Here is a 20,903-nt window from a genome sequence, read left to right on the forward strand (position 1 = left end):
TCCCAAGGATAACTTCAGACCAAAAATCAAGTAAGTGGTCCTCCAATCAAGAAACTGCCAAATAGCCATCAGTAAACAGACCAACCAAAGAATCTCTAAGACCGCTCCCACCCACACATGTGGCGCGTTTTCAGCCAGCAAAGTGCTGCAGGGGGATTTGAATGGACTGGATTACAATTATGTGGCCTCAAGTAAGTGCCTGATCTAATAGAAAACAAGCAACCTTCTATATATATATACTAATGCTACACTATACTACACTACAGTTTAATGCTGGGTTTTACATATTGTAGGTCCATTTAATCTTCAATCCACAATCTATACTTGACAGCCATTTCTATTTACTATCCTGGAAATTGGCCTCTGCTGTTAGATCTGGTATTATGTTACTTATGCTATTGTATTTTTATTATTAGTTGAATAAAAAAATACAATAGCATAAATAGCTTTTCTGCCTGGAAAAACAATTTATTATTAAACAGGGTATAAATTTAGAAACAAAAAGTTTAGTGGAGTATGAAGAATAAGTAATAAATGTTTGCCAGTAATATCTGGTAGAAGAAATAGGTAAATGCTTATAATAAAGAACCGTGGAAAGAAAGAAGGGGGAAAATGCATTTTGAGCCTGTGTCCAACACCCACTCCGGCCACGCCCACCCCCGGCCACAGACACAGACTGCTCCTCGGATGTCAAACATAGCCCTAATGCCCTCAATGACACCCCTGATCTAGATTATTTCATTTGGACAATTTTTCACTGGTTTAATTTGGTAAAAAGTAATATTATTGGTGCCAGTACTCATCACTTTCTACCATGACCCACACAGATCATGAGATGCCTATTATATTAAACATGCTTTTGGTTTGAATGGGTACTAGGATGCAGCATAAAGATCTTACCAAGGGCTTTTCCTGGGCTCTGGATATTATTAGGGAGAATCAAAGTGCCTCCATTCTCAAAGCCTCATTCCATAAATGTCAAGACACTCTTAGGACTTAGCAATGGGTAATTTTTGGAAGCAGGACTTATAAGAGCTGCTGGTTGAGAGTACTTTCAAGCAACAGCTCCTTGGGGACTGGATTCAACTGTCAGTCACATTCCCACTAGGAAAAACGAAGAGACAATCATGATCTAGAGAAGTGCTGCTCCCAAGAAAGATCCAGGAGAGAGAGGAGGGAATCTCATGGAGAGGATAAGCGGATTTATGGTAGTTATCTTCATCTAGTAGGCCAGAAACACACTTTTAGCCAGGGTTAAAAGAGAAAACTTCATTATCAAGAACTTGAATATACATGAAAAACTATATATTTAATTTATAATTTAATTTTAGTATCTATATAGCATGTTTCATTATAAGATTTTATTTCATATAACTCAATATGACAATAACTGAACAATCTATAAGGAAGTTTTTTGCTTGAAGAACCTTCACATCAGAGAAAATGTAAGTTTGGTCTTACTGGCAGCAGATCTTTTTAGACAAAGTCACTTATATCTGGCAATTCTGAAGATTATTTCTCCTCAGTTTTAACAAGTGGGGGTGGGGGAGTTTTCCAAACTTGATCTAATTTCAGGTTTTAATCAGATATTTACAGAAACAATTTTTGTTAATAATAGTGTGTAATATTTGGGAATCGTCCAAGTAATTTGTTGACTTGTTGTGAATTAAGAGTTCCCGAAGATTCTTCTGGAGTTGTCTCCTTTTTCTTTGCCTGAAAAAAGCACAAATAAATTTATGCAGTTATTGAACTGCACTGTAAATTCCCAGTGATTTTTCCAACGTTACTGATCCCAATCGTTAAATGACTAGAGTTAATTTTGACAAACTGAACTGGTATTGTCAAAAGTCTATTTCTTATTTATTACTCAAATTAACAATTAATTTTATGGCAAATGTAGAGTAGTTGAAATTTTAAAATCTATCCCTAGGAGTATGAGAAAAATATATTATTTTGGTCATACTTTGTGACTAGTTTGGTCTTAATCTTGTTAGTTGTTTTTTAAGAATCTATTATATTCTACAAATAAATGTAACAGAAAAAGAAGAATTAGCAATATGACTTTTATGATGCATTCTATATAAATTATTATGTCTTTCTATAACCACAAAGAAAACAATGAGAAGCAAATATGTAATGTATGGACCATTCGGCAATTATTTTTCTTTAAACAAGTTTCCTTTTTTACAAAGCATTATGACTACTTCCAATTTTAGGATTTAATGAAGCATAGGATACTTTCATGGTACCCTTAGTATGGGAATAAGACTTAAATGCAGTCTTCCAGATATCGAAAACCAATTTTGGGGATATGGCATACTTCCAACTTTTTCTCTCAATTTTATTTTGTAACAATAGTTAAACAATTAGGCATATGCTACCTCCATTTTTATTTATTTTGTTAGCAATAAAGTTAGCTGTTTGAGTATTGAGCATTGTCCCTCTGTGCTATTCTTCTCCTATCTCAAGGAGCACGCTCCCAATAACAGGGTCAATTTTAACTTGTTGGTTCTAGAAAAAGATGGCAGAAATCAATAGAGTTTCAAAAAAATGCAATTTGGACTATTTTTTAAGTTTCAAGCTTCAATTGGGATGTTCCAACATCACCAGAAGCAATGTGATCTCATCATGGCTCTATTCAGAGGTCAAAATAAGCATTCCCAATTGAGTCATTTCCAAGCTGAATCAACACAGAAGTATTTCAAAACTGCACCTCCCAGGGTTGTTCTGAGTTCAAAATAGTTTGCACAGTTCTTTGGCTTTTATAAAAAAGTGGTTCACGAGTGAGGATAACAAAGAGTTAAAGCAGACTCATTTCAGAAGAAATGACAATAGTGGTAGTGATGTTATCCTAGTCTTGTTTCTCATTTTAATAATGTAAATGCCAGTATTATGGAATCCAGCAGTATCACCACTGACTACTTTCCCTGGCTGACAAGTATTTTAAATCAATTCAAGAGCAATTTATTTAGGATTTCAGATGCTAGTACCAGCAGTTTGAAGCATCAATTGTCTTTACTTATATTTGCTAAATTATCATTGCTGCCCATTTTAATTAGATGAAAGTTTATTAAAGAAATTTTAAATAAAATGCAATGCAATTAAAACAATTGGTGATTCTAAGGCATTACAAACTCAATATATATGGAAAACAATTTCTTTATAGAATATTGGGAAAAAATAAAATGCAATTACTTCTGCTTTTGCTGCACATTCAAAAAATGTTGTAATCTCCTTAGCACAAACACTGTCACTGAACTCATTTGCCTTCCAACAAGCCATCATCAATGCCATCTCTGTAACACAACTTGCCTCTGTAAAATAAAAAGTAAGTCCCATTATCCAGGAGTATTTTATAGCTTCTACCAATCTATTGCAAAACACACAAAATGAGGAAGAACATACAGCAGACACTGATCACAGCATATTATTCCAAGAGGCTGTTACCTTCCATTGGAATTGAAAATTCTTAAATAGTATGTATAATGGGAAGGAGGATCAGGGGGAAAGTCACTGGTCAATGGAAAGACTTCAGATCAAGGTGGGCCAGATCCCTGTTGTATGTAATGCCTGGCACAAGAGAGATATTCGATCAGATAAATTTTAGCAGAATCGGGAGCAGCTGTGTGAACCAGTACATACATATAGAATGTCAGTACATATGTACATGGGGTAAGCTTCCCCCTCTAGCCCAGTGCTTCCCAAACTTGGCAACTTTAAGACTTGTGGACTTCAACTCCCAGAATTCTCCAGAGTCCGCAAGTCTTAAAGTTGCCAAGTTTGGGAACCACTGCTCTAGCCTATACCAAGGAATTATGGGAGTTGAAGTTTATATGCCTTAAAAGTTATGGAGGTTGAGAAATTACAGCGTACGCGGATAATTCTTTTCAAATATATATATACTTGTCATACGCCCTTCAAGGAGCCCACAGAAACGTAGGTGAAGTCAAGATGATCCGGACCACACCTAGAATCCTGCATCCAGTTTTAGTCACAACACTATAAAAATATGTTGAGACTTTAGAAAAAGTGCAGAGAAGAGCAACCAGGAGGATGAGGGGACTGGAGGCTAAAGCATACAATTAACGGTTGCAGGAACTGGGCAGGGCTAGTCTAGTGAAGAGAAGGACCAGGGGAGGCAGGATAGCAGTCTTCCAATATTTGAGGGGCTGCCACAGAGAAGAAGGACTCAAGCTATTCTCCAAGGCACCTGAAGGCCAGAGAAGGAATAATGCATGGAAACTGAACAAAGAAAGATTCAACCTGGAAATAAGGAGAAATTTTCTGACAGTGAGAACAATCAACCAATGGAACAGAAGTTCCCTTCGGAAGTTGTTGGGAGCTTCATCCCTGGAGGCTTTCAAGAAGAGACTGGACTGCCATCTGTCAGAAATGGTGTATGGTCTCCTGTTTGAGCGGGGTGGCGTTGGACTAGATGAACTCTAGGGTCCATTCCAATTCTGTTAATCTATTAATGTTACGGGCACGAAAGTGACTTGCCGCCTCCGCCTCCTTCCTGGCGGTTCCCCCTTTCCCAGCCATTACAGGCTCTGGACTTCGAAAACCACCTTCGGTTCCCTCCACGACCCACCACAAACCAAACGCCCGAAATAGGACGGAAAGGCGGGTTTGTTGCGCGGAGGACCGCTGGGCGCTGCCCGCCTCCGCCTACCTCCGAGCTTCAGAGTCCGGTTGGAGACGCGGTCGGCTAGCGCCAGAGGCAGTTTGGCCTTGATCGGGCGGCGCCTGCCCGGGACCTTCACGAAGTCGCCACAGTGGCTCCTCAAGAAGGAGATTCCGCCATGAGAGCCCGCCATGGCACACCGGAAGAGCGGTCGCCACGTGATTGCCCGCGTACCATAGAGCCGCACTTCCGGTGCTCAAGAGCGGCAGCCACTGAGATCCCCAGCGAGTGTGCGCCAAACTCTCCCGTTGGGCGGAGATGTCCAGCCGGGAAGCCGCGGACTTCTTGGAGCTGCTCCCGTGTTGGAGCGGCCGTGGTCGGCCGCGCAATCCCCGACATTCTGAACGCGGGGCTCCCCGCCAAAGTGACTCGGGAGGAGGAGGGTTAGAAAGAGTAGTGCAGGGGTGTCCAAACTTGGAAACTTTAAGACTTGTGGACTTAAACTCCCAGAATCAGTGTCACTGTTTAAAAGTTCAGTGTTTAAAATGACAATTTTTGGCTTGTTCAATGAAAGATATGGTTAGTTTTTTGAACTCTGTAACAATGAGATCGATGTAATTTAGTTCTGCATTAAGATCTGTAGGATCATGCTGTATTGGGGGCATATGATTAAAATCTTACCAATCCACTGTTCTTCCAGTTAAATGAGACTGTCTCTTATTTCACACTGTAAGAGTTCTGATCTTTGAAAAGAAAAGCTGGCATTTATTGATGCAGCCATTCAACATAATCAAGTCTCTTCCACAAACCATTTATTCATAGCTTAGTGATTTCATTTAAAGAGCTGCTAAAACTTATTTGAAGAGTCCCAGGATGCAGAACATTATACCAGAACATTATACGTAACTGCTTGAAATCAACTGAGGTGCAAAAAACAACCCAGAAAGATGATGATCTCATTTTAGCTATGAGAGTGGATATATAGCTTTATTCTTGCTTTCAATAGAAAATTTCTGTATTTACATTCCCCAGTAACATCCTGGTCTAAATACTTATTGAAATCTACATATGAACCCAATAATGTGTTTTAAAAATACCAATTTGCTACATTTATTCAGATTCTTTACTGATGGATTTATTCTGTTCCATCATAGAGTCATAGAGACTCAAGGGAACAATGGACCTGGGAACAAATTTAATGTGATTTCTCAGCTAATGTATTTTCCTTTCTGTAATATACAAAATGTAGTTGCTTAAGAAAATTAATTTTTGTTTTAGAGGAACCATGTGGCAGTTGCAGTCGGAGGTGAAACAATTTACTGATTCTGAAATTTGGCTTTGAAAATTTCTCCTTTCCTTTAATAAGTACGACATATGTAGCCAAGCCTGTTAAATGGCTTTGTAATGAGGATTTTAGAATTATAGGACTCTTTTGAACTTGCAAATTTAATGAATGCGAATAAAGTCAATTTCTCATTGTAGATATATTCTATTGATCTCCTTTTTATCAATGTATGCTTTTGCCAATCATGAATAATTTCTTACATGAAGGTACCTTTGGGTACCTTATTTTCAATACCTGTCTTTCTATCCATCCAACTGCACTGAATATTCCGACGAAAACTTTACAGTAACCAATTGTGGTTTCATGTCATTCAACAGATTAGTCTCACTATTTTTTTCTGGCTACCAGAGACCTCTTGGAGACAAATACCATTGGCTGCCATAAGGTTCTGCTAAGATGCTGGCTTGGGATTGATGGTTTCTATATTTTTGAAAGGGTTTGCACACCTGCAACAATTTCAGAATATGTCTAATGCAGCCTGAAACAATATTTGCAGTCCTGTCACTATTTTCCTGTTCAGTACTATATCTGTAATGTCCTTAGGCCTCCCAGTGCCAGGTATGACATAACGTCTGTCTCAAGCGTTTAATGAGCAGTATGGACCATCTTGGCTCAGCATCTGCATTCATTTTATGTCTGATAAATTATGATATATATGATGTTTTTTAAACAGCACCAGAAAGTCTTCCTCTGTAATTCTTCTTGAATTCTATTAGATTTAGTTATTAACAGGTGAAGGATACTTAAAATAATTGCTTTTCACATGGAAAAATAAGCCTATACATTAAAAAGATATGGCTAGGTATCCATTCACACTGGGGGGAAAAAACAGGAGGAGGAGGGAGTCAGGCAATGTGCCTCATGCTCACATTGGTAAGATGTAAAGCAAAGTAGTTGAATTTCTTATTGTTTTTGGAACATTACAATATTAAGACATTTTGACCTTTTTGTTTAAATTAATTATTTAAATTATATAAATAATGGCAGTGAATGTTACGCTCTGGATATTATATACCAAGTCTTAGCAAAAATTGGTAACAATTCTCACAATTCTCTTGCACATAAAACAGTTATGGTAAATTCCCTTTTTTCTAGCTAGCTATCACCTTTGTTATTCTTCCAGATTTCCCACTGTCTTTGGATTATACTTTTTTTTGTGCAGTGAATTGTCTCAAAACTAAAACATAGAATCAGGATTGAGAGGGACCTTGGAGGTCTTCTAGTCCAGTTCCCTACCCAGAGCAGGAATCGTCATACCATCCTGAACAAATGCCTGCCCAATCTTTTCTTGAAAACTTCTGTGATGAAGTATTCATGAGTTCAGGAGGCCGGCTTCCCCACAATTTAATAACTCATGTTAAGGAAATTCCGCCTTAGTCCATGTTTTTTCAGCGATCCCATGTAAACAGGAAACATGATTAGATGAGCTAATTCCACCCTATTTGAAGCTGTATTAGCAGAATTTTGCAAACTTCCTGCCACCATTTATAACTGAACAATTAGGGTGGGTTCTTCCTAAATTTCTTCCTTTGACTATTAATGAATCGGGGGCTCTTCTCTTGTCTGATCACTGCAGATGTTAAGTTAGCAAACGGTTGTTAAATGAATCTGGCTTCCAGTGGAGGGGTTCCTACCGATTCGGCCCAGTTTGGCCAAACCAGTAGTAGCTTGGGCAGCGACCCATGCCTGCCAGGCTCCCAAACTGGTTCTCTTGACAGCGCCATAGGGGCCACCATCTTGTTTTTTGCTTCTGTCCATAGCAATTTAAATTGTACTGTGCATGTGTGCACGCACGGCGCGTGCCTGAGTGAACCGGCAGTAGTCTGCTGGAACCCACCCCTGACTGTAACCATCATAAATATGAGTCAGTTGCCAAGTGTCGGAATTGTTTCTCTCGTCTTGCATGTGGGGGCACCTCTAGCAGATAGAGCCATCCTAAAAACATCTGTTCAGATTTTATGAGCTAAAATCAATAAAAATATTATAGCTGTATCAGAATTAAAGCAATAGCAGATTCTAGTACCTTCACTGTTTCAGCCCATTTCTGAATCATTCTAGGCTTTTTTTTACCACTCTTTTTTCTTTTGTTAAACTCTCTTTTCCGCTTATTAAAGCCCTTTAAATAAATAAGCCCAATGTAATTTTTACCTCTTTAAAAATGCACAAAGCCTGCTGGTTACCTAATAGCCCATGAACGGTTGTAATACTACATTCAGAGCATTTCAAATTAAAAGGGAAAAGGTTTCTCTCAGAGCCCCCAGTTTATCCACATACATTCCCTTGAATAATTTGGAGGCAGAAAATTTGAATTTATCTCTAATCTTAAGTAATTAGGCTCTGAAAAGTAGTTAATTAAAGATTTATTTGATTTGTATTCCACCCCACTTCCTGGCGCCCAAGGCAGCTTTACATGGGATCTGCCTTCATATTTATCCCCACAACAGCAGTCCTGTGAGGTAGGCTGGGCTGAGAGACTGGGCTGATTCAGTCAGGAAACGAATTTCCACCATTAAGGGATGACTTGATCCTAATTCTCCATGGTCCCAGAACAGCACATTAACATTAGTACACCGTTGCATTTTCAATTCTCAGTATATACAAAGGACTTTTATTTACATAATTAAAAAGTATATTTAATGAATTGCAGTAGTCACTTTTTAATAAAAATATTTTATAAAAACAATTGATTTGATTTAATTCTAATTAAAATCAGCAGAAATGTTATTGTCTTATTCCTGGATGGTATATCTGGTATCTGCCTGATTAACACATTCAGTTGTCATGTAAGGCAAGTTGGTAAGAGTACATATTCTGCCCATTGTTCATATAACATGAAAGAATCCTAATTGGTTAGTTATGCTGAGTTCTTTTCAAGAAGATTTTATGCATATAATCCCAAAACTTCCCTTGATGAGTTTCATTCTGATGAATCATAGCTGTGAGAGCTTCCCCTTGATCAAGACTCTGCCAGTAATCTTGAAGCCACATTTCTTTCCAGCTGAAACATAGAAGAAAAATATTCTTTAATTTTTTTGTCAGATAATAGATCATATGGTCAAAATAAAGCATGATTTTGCAACTAAATGGGAAGATAAAAACAAAGTAGGCTGTTACTCACTTGCCTAGATATTGGCCAACATTTTGGTATTAATCTGGAACTTCATGAAATATTTATTTCTAAAGTTAAACCACATATTTTCTACAGAAATTAATAGCCTTGTTGAAAGAAAAATCTGGAAACAACTTTAATATATATGGATCAGGTAATGTAGAAGTGATGATGAATAAGCTATTACAGTTATGATCTCAAACTATTTTTGCATACAGTAAAAATCAGTAAGACTAAACATAATTGTAATAGCAATTGTTTCATCCTACATATTTATGGTTATGTTGCCTCTATTGTATTATGCATCTAATCACCCGCCTATGTTCTACAAACTGCAACATTTTAGGAGAAGCAGATTTAAGACAAGAAAACCTCCTCCTCTTAGCTTTCCTGACTTTATTGATGAGTTAAGCTGCTTTCAAAATGAAAATCCCCCTTTCAGTAATTATGCAAAAGTAAATGAAATTGTTCCTTCCATTAAATTTGCAGTTTTAAATTTTATTAGAGCTTTTTGCTTATCATCAGTTTCATATTATAATACTGTAAGTTTTGTTTTCTTTGACATACAGCTTAAATGTAATTATTAAAAGTAGTATATTTTTTCTTCCCTAATACCCCAGTGAAATTATTATTTTTATTCAAGGGTTGGGTGTAACACAGATGCATGTTATTGTTTCAGGTGGTCATGAAACAATATCTGTATCTTGAGAACTCTTGTTTTAATTAGTGGAGGCTGCTGTGTGAGAGACAAATGTTGTAGCACGTTAACTCTTCATATTCTTCTATTAAAAGCACAAACACTGGGATTGGTTGAAAAGTTGGCATTCTATAGTTTACATATTCTGCAATCCTATGTGATGTCTGCATTGAGAGAATGATCAGAATTACCCATTCTTTTAAGCTTATTTTTATAGTGAGAATATTAACTACATAATTGTATTTAAAATTTAATTTAAATCTAGACATTCAGTGTAATACTAGGTTGTCCTAAAATGGCTCTAGAGTACAATGTATTTAATAATATAATTGGATCATGTCTTTCCAGTCCAGTTTCACTTATATGGTGCAATTTTGCAAACAGCTACGTAAGAATGCATTCTATAGTTTAGTTAACTCAAAAGATAAAATTTAAACACAACAATGAATTAACTTTATATCCTTAATAATAAATACAACTACCTGTCTCCATCAGGAATGTCTTCAATATTGCCATAACCAGGTGCTGGTGAAGGACATCCCATGTGTGTATTCTGTGCGATATGAACTTCTGGAGCTAGTGATTTCCCATGAGTTTTTTTGTGTTCTCTCTCTGCATTAAGTCTTGCATTTTCTCGGTCACAGACGAAGCACTCAAATCCATTTAGATAATTAGGTAGGGACATGTCATTTACCCCCCATTCACGCTTCCTCATGTTCTCAAGCAAGAACTGGTTTGTAATACCATGTGGACTCTTGTACTTCAGATATTTCAAATATTCATCTGAGTTCCTGTCCAAATAATCAATATATTCTGCAAGTTCTTTAGGGCTTCCAAAGTCATCAATAAGAATAATGGAATGATCAGCAGGCATCCAGTCTCGTACAGATGGTGAACCTCGATATACAGGGATAGCCCCTACATGCATTGGCCTCCAAAGTTTCTCTGTCATATAATCAGGACATATGGCATTCTCCATAGCCAGGTGAAATTTGTATTTAGAAATAAAATTCATGAATTCAGAGTCCTCTGTAGTGGCTGTAGAAGTGTCCATCAATCTCATATTGGGAAGTTTTTGGTTGTTCAGGCATCTACCATAAGAGTCTACCTAGAAGAGTGATGATAATAATTTGTTACATTTTTCCCCATCTTCTCTTCTTCCCTCCCCCAGTGCATCTTTGCTATAGAAGCAGCAGCTAGAAAATTTTAAATATTCTTTGTCTTTTTTCATTAATACCCAGCCATTAACCTATTATGTGACAATAACCTGAGGGGGGAAAAATCACATCTCGATAAACTAATAACTTCCTCAGATAAATTCTCTCCTAGTTATCTAACATAGACTTGTGTGGGAAGTGCACCCCAAAAAGACAGTGCCAGGAACCCCTGAAACAGTGCAGACAATAAAAACAGGCTTATCCTTTAGCAGAATAAAGACCAGGAGGGAAGCCCTCAGGAGATAACTGCACATCAGGGCAGACTGCCAAAAGCTATTACTAAAAATAACAAGGCAGACCTAGAAAATACTCAAACCTAAGCTAAAAATAAATCACCAAGCAAAACCAATACTCAAACCTAAGCTAAAAATAAATCACCAAGGCAAAATCAAAACTCCTTTTTTCCTGCTCTGATAGGATTAACCCATTATGGCAGGAAGACGGCTTCAACCAAAGACACAGATCAAAACCCATCAAACTGTTGGAGCTTCAAAGGAAAATCAAGTATAAGAAGGCATGGGTTTGCCAATCTGCTTGCAAGCCAGAATGCTTGAGCTGTGTCATGTCTGCTTCTTGCCTTCCTACATTAAAAGAATTCCGCTTTCTGGCAGCTGGCTCCTGAATCCATTTCTTCTCAGCATATGTGGCGTATCCTAGCTGAAGAACAAACCCAGGAGTTTTTCTTCCCACACTTGACACTCAAAGTTCAAAACATAATTATGACAAACAGGAACTTATCAAAAAATGTGGTAAACTGCTTGCCATAACTATTGGTAGGACCATCAGTTTAACCCAAACAAGCTTTTTTTTAGCAACTTGTCAGCTCTGAATCAAGAGCGACCGACTTACCTATCTATATGTCTCTGTCTGTCTATCTAACGTCTATCAATATCTATCTCATTCCTTTTTTTTGTTTTATTTATATCCTGACTTTACAGATAGTTCTCAACTTATAACCACAATTGAGCCCAAAATTTCTGTTAAGCAAGGCAGTTGTTTTACCCAATTTTACAATCCTTTTGCCACAATTCTTAAGCAAATCACTGCAGATGTTAAGTGAATCATGTAGTCGTTAAGCAAATCTGGCTTCCCCACTGACTTTTCTTGTTGGAAGCTCACTGGGAAGGTACAAATGGTGATTACATGAATCCAGGACAGTGCAACTATCATAAATATATGTCAGTTGCCAAGCACCTGAATTTTGATCATGTGACCTTGGTCTGCAACCGTTGTAGGTGTGAAAAATGGTCATACATTATTTTTTTAGAGCCACTGTAACTTTGAACATTCACTAAATAAATGGTTGTAAATTGAGGACTAATTGTATTATTTTGATAAAATAAAACTTAAAGTGGCAAACTTACTTAATATGCCTTCTCCCTATTTTCCTCTCAACAACGCTGTGAGGTCGATTGAGCTTAAAAAGAAGGATGCCCAAAGTCACCCAGCTGGCTTTCATGACAAAATAGGACTAGGCATCTCTCTCAGTGTGTGTACACATACACAAGACCGCTCCCCACATTCATTCATTTTCTCTTCTCATTCTTCAGCTATTTTGCTTTCAAGATGAGGAAAAGAGATGACTTCCTAACTTGGTGCCATACTTATAGATACAGCATGTGGACTACTGGTCAATGCTTTTCACATGAAGTAATTCTCAGATCATAGGGAAGAAGCAGGTTTCATACAATCAAATCTCAGTGAACTTTATTGAATGTCCTCCTAATCTATGCAGAACCACACAGTTCCACTGTGACTTGCGTGCAAATTGTAAGACATAACTTACAATATAAATGATTAAAAAAGAGGATAAGCAGTTATAAGATGCTGAATTCCAAAACAAAAGTTTATTGGTGAAGAATTGAGAAAGCAATGTAGTATGGTTAAACAATCTACGGGACCTAATAATATTTGAATATAAAACCACCAGGAAGTAAATTGGACACATGGACCTATTTATGTAGACACCGATATCAAACTCTAGTAATTATAAGCGACTAGTCTGGCAAAGAAAAACACTTCCTCTATTTAGAGTAAATCTGTTTTTTAATGTCAGGGAAAAAACCTAAGCAAGTTATTTAGCAAAAGGCTTTTAAAAAGCAGTGGCTGAAGTGCTGCACTAGGGACTTCCAGCCCAGTTCCGGGAAGGAAAGCCAACTTCCAATTCCTGGAAGACTTCGCTCTTCTCACGGTGATTTTGCGAGAAGAAATAGGTACAACGAAGGAAAGATTGGTGTGAATCTAATAAATAAAATAAGTTTGTTCTAGCTTTGGTATTCAACGACAGACCGTTATATGGAAGACCTTGAACCACTTGTTCACTAGGATGCGTGCGAATCCCGCCTTGAGCGCAGCTTCTCATTAGGGGCAATGGTGGCCCCGACATCAAAATAACAACTCCCGATGCAAAGTCCGGCGGCTCCGCGCCTGGCTCGCCTTCGTCTCTTGTGAATCGACCCACCAACCCTCTTCCCCACCATCGCCCTCTTTGCGCTATTTCAGCGCCGGCTCTCCAGCTCTCCGCTTCCCTTTCCCCAAGTGCCCCGAGGCCTGTCCGAGCCCAGCGACGCCCCGCCAAGACCGGAGCCCGCTTACCTGGATGTACTTCATGAGCTCCCGCACGTACCGGTCGCGGTCGGCGGGGACGTCGCAGTGAGATTGCAGGTAGAGCAGCGGGGCCAGACCGTCCCTGCGCAGGCGGTCTTTCTCGGGCAGGCCGCGCAGCGGCGGGTGGCGCAGGTAAGTCAGGTCGGGCAGCCACTGGAGGCTGAGCGGGAAGTCGGATTGGCGGCGGAAGGTGGCGGTGTGGTTGAAGAGGCGGATGCCGGCGCCGTGCGAGAGCAAGTAGTTGTTCATGGGCGACTCCTCGTGGAAGAGGGCCCAGGTCTGATGCGGCAGCCGCGGTAGTGGGGCCTCGTAGGCCCGGAAATCCGTGCCGTAGAAGAGCAGCGACCGCGTCCGCCGGTGGGCTCGCACGCGGCGCTGCTTGGTGGCCAGGCAGGAGCCCCGCGGGCAGTCGATGCGCGCCGTCTCGCCGGGGAAGTGCGGGAAGAGGCCGCCGCTCCACCATAACAGGATGGGCAGCTCCCGGTTGGCGCGCCGATCGCCGTTCCCGGGCCCGCGGAAGGACGGCGCGGCAGCCACCCTCAGTCCGGCATGCAGCTGCGCCGGCTGAAAGAAACGGGCCGCGTTAGCGGCGTCTCCCAACTCCTCCGAGGCCTCCCCGGGCCCCGGGGGGACTCCCGTGGCGCCGCTTCCCGCGTGCGGCGGGGCCAAGCAGCAGCACCAAGCGGCGAGCTGGGCCAGCCGGAGGAAAGCCATGGCCGCTTCGCCTCAGCGCGCCCCGGGGCGGCCGTCGTCTCCGGGGCGGGTCGCTGGCGGGGGGACATTTCCCCGCTCCGCCCCAGCGTGGAGAGAAGGTGGCTGGGGGCTTCCGCGCCCACTTCTTTCTTGGCGCTGAGGAGGCTCCTCCGTCTGATGTTCTCCCCTCAAATACGGCCAAGGGAGCCAGCGGCTCTGGGCCGGGCCCAAGAAGAATACCGGGAACCCCATTGTCCCGCTGCCCTGGGTCGCCTTGGCCCGGCCGGCCCAAATATTAAGGGAGAAGGCAAGACCATTCCGAGAGAGACAGAAAATCGCTCGGGTTTTTTGGGTGTGTGTGTGTGTGTGTGTGGATGAGAAGCAAAACATCTTCAAAGAAAAACCAGAAAGTCCAGTTGCCTCTTGAAAAAAAAAGCACCTTTTCAGAAAAAGATTATTTGCTATTAAGACCTGAGAAGATTTAAGAATTAAGAAATATTAAAGATTTAAGAACAACAAAACCATTGTTTTGTTCTATGGGGTATTACAACTCTACTCAAACGATATCCACTCTGTAGAAAAATACTGCAATTTGGAATCCTTCAACACATGCCAAAGCATCCAAATGATGTCAAAAAGTATTTTAATGGGACCATAAAACTTGATTGGGAGTAAACTGATCCAAAATGCAATATCTGTCTTAGTCCATGAACTTTAAAAAGATTTACAGTGTGGTCAGTAATGCCTAGGTCATGATCAGAAATATGATTTTAGGATGTTTTTAATTATACTGATTTTTTTGTCTTTGTTACTGTAATTCTCAAGAAGTCTTGCAATTGTGCCAGGCAGAAATTAAATAGAAAAAAACAAAAGTTTCTAGATGGTATTATCCCAAAATGTAAGTTTATCAAAATGAAAGTTTTGTTCTAGAGTTTGCCAGCTATACCTTGCAATCATAATTGTGTAACCACAGCTGAGTTTTGACTAAAAGAAAGAGCCATGCTTCTGCCATGATATTAAAAAGAATTGTAATTTCTAATTGTTTATAATGGCTTTTTATTTTTATCTATTTGATTAAATTATGTAGACCAATTTAGAGTAAATGACAATAAATCATTGTTTAAATAAAATCTCCAGGATTGTTTTTCCCAGAATATCTTTAATTATTTATCAGTCTGCTTAACATACATATTAACACAGGAAAATCTCTACATGTATCAGTTGTGAAGTAATTTTCTGTTTGATCTGATGGGAGAGGCATGTTCCAGATCCCATCTACTAGAAAATTCCATGGAAGCACCTAGGAAGAGCCTTTTTCCTGATATTAGTTTTGCCCCAATCCTATTGGCCTTTTGGAAACCTGGCTTTGCCATCTAACTGGGAGCACTGGCAGTATGGGTGAGCCTATTTTGTGGCTGATCTGAATGTGTGTTGTCATGAATATTATAGGTAGTTAGGTATAGGTTATTTATGTAGACTCCAGAAAGAGTGCAGAGAAGAGCAACAAAGATGATTAGGGGACGAGACGAGACTAAAATATGAAGAACGGTTGCAGGAACTGGATAGGTCTAGTTTAATGAAAAGAAGGACTAGGGCAGACATGATAGCAGTGTTCCAATATCTCAGGGGTTGCCACAAAGAAGAGGAAGTCAAAGTATTCTCCAAAGCACCTGAGGGTACAACAAGAAACAATGGGTGTAAACTAATCAAGGAGATGAGGAGAAATTTCCTGACAGAACAATTAATCAGTGGAACAGCTTGCCTCCAGAAGTTGTGAATGCTGGAAGTCTTTAAGATGTTGGATAGCCATTTGCCTGGAACTGTATAGGGTTTCCTGCCTAGGCAGGGGGTTGGACTAGAAGACCTCCAAGGTCCCTTCCAACTCTGCTATTGTATTGTATTGTATGTTACTGTTTTTTTTTTTTAAAAAAAAGTTGTCTTATCCTGCATTTGTTTTTAATGTTACGTATATGATATGTGGCCACATAAACTTGCTAAATAAAACAAATACATGAAAATTATGGTAAATCATTTGTCTTCTATAGGGGTTGTAATTTTGTAAACAAAACTCAATCTGGTAGAAGTTGGAAAAGAGAGTAGAAAAGATGGGGAAAAGTGAAGAAATACATCCAACATTGTAAGGAAAAATCTTAACTGAATTAAAAAGGCATGGCTGTTCCAGCCAGTAATTAAAGCAAAATGCCTCTAGAAATTTTGGCAGAATTGTTTAAAAATGGAATCCAAGAAAACTTGAATGTATTATCCCTGTGGGGCAAATCAGGCACCTAGCAAATGGTAAAATAATTCCTGTGAAAGATGAAATGTGAAATTTCCCAAAGCTGAAATTGTTAAACTATCAAATTTCATTTAGAGGTGAAGGTTAGGCAGAGATGTAAAGTTTCTACACTACATCTGTTCTTCAGAGTTTCCATTTACTATATTGGGGAACACTGAATTCTCTAGCTCAGTGGTTCTCAACTTTCCCAATGCCGTGACCCTTTAATACAGTTCCTCATGTGGTGGTGACCCTCAACCATAAAATTGGTGTCTCGGTTCCTTAGACCATCGAAAATATGTGTTTTCCGATGGGCTTAGGCGACCCCTGTGAAAGGGCCGTTCGATCCCCAAAGGGGTCCCAACCCACAGGTTGAGAACCACTGCTCTAGCTGCATTAGCATCTTCTCATACAACTTCTATTTCCTTTTTTGAGAGCTAGTTTGGGATATTGGCTAAGGCACCAGGCTAGAAATGTGGACATTGAGTTCTTAGTTTATTAAGGAATTAAGCCAGATAGGTTACCTTTGACCAGTCATTCACTCTTAGCCCTGGGAAGAAGGCAAATGGCAAAATCTTGCCAAGGAAATTAATGACTCGTCCAGGCAGTTGTCAGAAATCAACAATGATTCAAAGAAACAAAAAGAAAAATCCTTTTGTTATAATTTTTAAAGTTTTACAATTTGGTCAAGAAGTATTTGCCTTTTACTTGTGTTGCATGAAATTAAGGGACTCAGATATCGGAATCAAAAGAAGTGGCTTTATTAGTACCAGGTTCAGAGCAAATTAAGGCAAGACAGCCGTTTGAACATCTGAACAACAACTTACAGAAAAGGCAGTTCTTATATATCTTTCAAAAGCAGCAGAACACCAGAATATAACATGTTCCTGTTACTAAATATCTTGCGTAACTTGTTCCAGTATGGAAACAAGGCGGAGGCGGGCAGAATGGGAACTGGTATTTCCAGGGGGAAATAGATCACATAATCCTGTTGAGGATCGAATTGAGGGCCAAATTGGGAATCAGGGTGGCTGAAATGGCCGTGGGCACTTTTCATATGTCACCCCCCCCCCCCAAACGGGTAGTTCTTAGAGGGGGCAGAGGTGAGAAGGTGACTTTCTGTTGGAAGAGGTTGTGGGCAGAAGGAGAAATACTGCAGGTTAGTTTTATGTCCATAAGTGTCTCTCTAGGGCTAGGGTATACTTCTGGTGGACATTGCTCTTCTGCCAAGTGACTCCACAGGAATGCCAGGTTCCTGATATCGTTTGACACATAAGGAGGACGACCCTAGGACGTCCACACCAATGGCTATAGGACCAACAATGGGAAGTCAGCTCATCTCCAGCCTTTTTAATGCATTGTAAAAATCACCTTGTAACTTGGCTTCTGCCGTTTTGGTTCTCCATCTACCACCCTTCTCAAGGACCACTGTGCCCCTGGTCTTTACCCAAAGGTCTGGCTCTGCTGGAACAGCATTGTAGGATGAAGGGCAGCAGATAAGCGCAGCCAGCATTTCTGGCCTGGGTCAGGGTCTGACTGATTAATATGGCTTTTGACCCAATTCCAGTTTTTAACATATAGTTTCCTTTTCACAATTGTTGCAGGGGCCCATTCTCCTTTTGTTCTACCCCACATTTTAATGGAATTGTCAGGCGCTTGTCTTTAGGACTTGGGATTGGCTTAGGTTCAGGGTACCTTTCCCATGCATAGACGATGCACCTTTGGCGGGAGCGGGCCTTCCCAAAGCGTCCACACCCTGTGACCTGATCCTGCCCTGTTCTTTGGGGTTCTCAACATCCCCGGATCCTCCCTCAAAGGCAAGGGGGGGTGTCACAAGGGCATTCTCACAACATTGGGAACTACTGTTCAGGATGTTATCACTCAGTAGGCCCTTTGCCAATAACAGCCAAAGCTTTAAAAGCTCCTAATTGTCCCTTACACAGAACCTATCCAATCACAATTCCCTTAATCTACAAAATCACCACGTCAGGAAGAAGATTGGGGTTGTATATGATCTGGGAAAGGGCAATATCAGTCTTAGGTGTCCCACAGAACCAACCCTTATTTGTTAAATACAATGTCCATAGTCCCAGGACGAGTACTGCGCTACAAAGAGCCCACTCCCAGGTTTCCTCAAACATAAGCGTCTCCAGGAGTTTCCTACTGCCCTTTGTCACAGTCAGTGATTTTAGCCTCAGCACCTGTCTTTCTTGGGAGGGGGCAATTCCAGAAGAATGACTATCCAATACAACAAATCACAATAAGGGCAAGCACATTCACTAAAGCAATAGATTGTGCAGTTATGGCTATGTATGCTTGACTTTGCATGTCCTGACAGGTGGCCAGGTTTCCTAATACATGGAACGTTGTCTTCCTCTTCCAAATCTTCAGCCATATGTAGAGGGTCAACTTCCAGGGGGTGACTACCAGTAAGGCCTCTTCTGTCCCATATGTAGTCTACCCATTGCTGGTAGGACAGTTATAGGAGGTGCTTCTTCAAGCATACCACTAAAGGACGGGCTTCGTCCTGGTCTGCCTCCCAATACTTATCAGTAGCTGGCTTAACTCGAGTCCAGTGAATCCAAAACCTGGATTCCAACACTCTTACTGCAGGTGAGAACACATGACCACAGTATATGGGCCCTTCCACCTAGGTTTCAAATTCTCTCCTTTCCAGTGTTTTACCCATACTCTGTACCCCACCTGAATGTTACAAGTAGAGGTGTTCAGAAATGGTGGACTGAGGGACACACAATATTTTTGGATTTCTTATATTTGTTTTAATTCTCCCACCATTTGATTCACCCATGAGGTCCCTATTTGACCTAGGACCACTACATGAGTTTTCAAGTTAACACTTATAACGGGGTGGTGGTGGTGTCTTCCAAATATCATTTCAAAAGGAGATAACCTAATTCCCTTTCGAGGAGTGCATCGCACAGACCAAAATGCCAGTGACAATGCATTCACCCATTTAAGGTAAGTTTCAAGACACACCTTTGTCCTTGAGTAGGATTCTAGTCACTTCGTGTGCCTGTTTTGTCTTGGTGGGAAAACATTCAGGCCACCCAGTATAATTGCACACTATGACTAGCATTGCCTTATATAGCCCACAGTTGGGCATGTCTGTGAAATCAATAACTAATGAATCTATAGGGTAATATCCCTTGAGCTGACTTCCTGGTGGAAGACTAGGTCCTTGTCTTGGATTAACTTGAGCACATGTGTTACATCTCTCAGTTGCATGGGCACATAGTGAGTGAAGGGGATTGATGTACATGTTATGCTGAAAAGCTTTTGCTAATTCACTCTTGCCCATGTGAGTTGTTGACTGAGAGTCTTACTGGACAGGCTAAATTTTCTGGTACAGAAATTCTTCCATCTGGGAGCATACCATTCTCCCTGCTTATGTCCCTTTAAATCTACAGTTGCCTGGAGTCCCTCTGCTTTAGAATATCTGGGGTTCAGTTCCCTTGGCATTTCAAATGCTACATAAGCTGTCATGTCAGGGTAGCTCTGATCATCTCGGGTTGCTGACATTTAACATTTCCTGTTTTTATGCACATCTCAAAAACAGGTCTTTATTTCTTCTGTCATGTCTTACTTTTATATCCTGATTCACATTATGTCCTGCCTCACTTGTGGAGGTATTCTAGCTTTAATTTCTTTTTGAATCACAAAGCTTGTATGTAAACTTTTGTGTATGAAATACAGGAATCTTGGAATATGTTTATGGTAAAAGAACATAAGTTTACATTCTTTGCAGTAGTAATGAAAGCTGCAGTGATTTCTATTTTGGTGAGATTAGTATTAAGATATGCTATTTAGTGTAAGTGCCCATTTTCAGTGGCTGAAATCACTACAATTTAGACAGGCTCCTCACATCTCTAAATGCAAATTCAGTGCATGGAATAATATGGGTAAGCAAGCCAGTGAAGTAGCTGGGCTAATATATAAATACACTGCCGGAATTAGCAATAGCAATAGCAGTAGACTTATATACCGCTTCATAGGCCTTCAGGCCTCTCTAAGCGGTTTACAGAGAGTCAGCATATTGCCCCCAACAATCTGGGTCCTCATTTTACCCACCTCGGAAGGATGGAAGGCTGAGTCAACCCTGAGCCGGTGAGATTTGAACCGCTGACCTGCTGATCTAGCAGTAGCCTGCAGTGCTGCATTTAACCACTGCGCCACCTTGGCTCTTACAATTACTTCATCGATCAGCTGAGATTTGGGATAGAGAAGAAAAAAATGAATATATGTAGCAGCAGTGAACTTGGAAACCTTGGGAAGGGGGTGGTAGTTTTGGGAAAAATGACACTCACTGATAGAAGCC

At 40.4% G+C, this 20,903-nt stretch overlaps 2 protein-coding genes across 3 annotated transcripts; both read right to left on the reverse strand.

Annotated features, from left to right (window-relative positions):
- Positions 1 to 1,339: 1,339 nt before the first annotated feature.
- CHCHD1 (coiled-coil-helix-coiled-coil-helix domain containing 1) lies at positions 1,340 to 4,847 on the reverse strand. Its single transcript, XM_032232330.1, has 3 exons — positions 4,673 to 4,847; positions 3,196 to 3,314; positions 1,340 to 1,713 (listed from the first exon to the last, which is right to left on the reverse strand). The coding sequence occupies exons 1-3, from the start codon at positions 4,815 to 4,817 to the stop codon at positions 1,609 to 1,611; spliced, it is 369 nt and encodes a 122-aa protein (XP_032088221.1). The 5' UTR covers positions 4,818 to 4,847; the 3' UTR covers positions 1,340 to 1,608.
- Positions 4,848 to 8,554: 3,707 nt separating this feature from the next.
- Positions 8,555 to 15,838, reverse strand: FUT11 (fucosyltransferase 11). 2 transcript variants are annotated; one of them, XM_032232312.1, is made up of 3 exons: positions 13,588 to 15,838; positions 10,255 to 10,883; positions 8,555 to 8,967 (listed from the first exon to the last, which is right to left on the reverse strand). In XM_032232312.1, the coding sequence occupies exons 1-3, from the start codon at positions 14,311 to 14,313 to the stop codon at positions 8,820 to 8,822; spliced, it is 1,503 nt and encodes a 500-aa protein (XP_032088203.1). In that variant the 5' UTR covers positions 14,314 to 15,838; the 3' UTR covers positions 8,555 to 8,819. The 2 variants fall into 2 exon arrangements, with proteins under 2 accessions (XP_032088203.1, XP_032088204.1); XM_032232313.1 differs by having other exon boundaries at positions 10,258 to 10,883; positions 13,588 to 15,837.
- Positions 15,839 to 20,903: the final 5,065 nt, after the last annotated feature.

The sequence above is a fragment of the Thamnophis elegans genome, chromosome 15 (genome assembly GCF_009769535.1).
Source record: "Thamnophis elegans isolate rThaEle1 chromosome 15, rThaEle1.pri, whole genome shotgun sequence".
Classification (NCBI taxonomy): domain Eukaryota; kingdom Metazoa; phylum Chordata; class Lepidosauria; order Squamata; family Colubridae; genus Thamnophis; species Thamnophis elegans.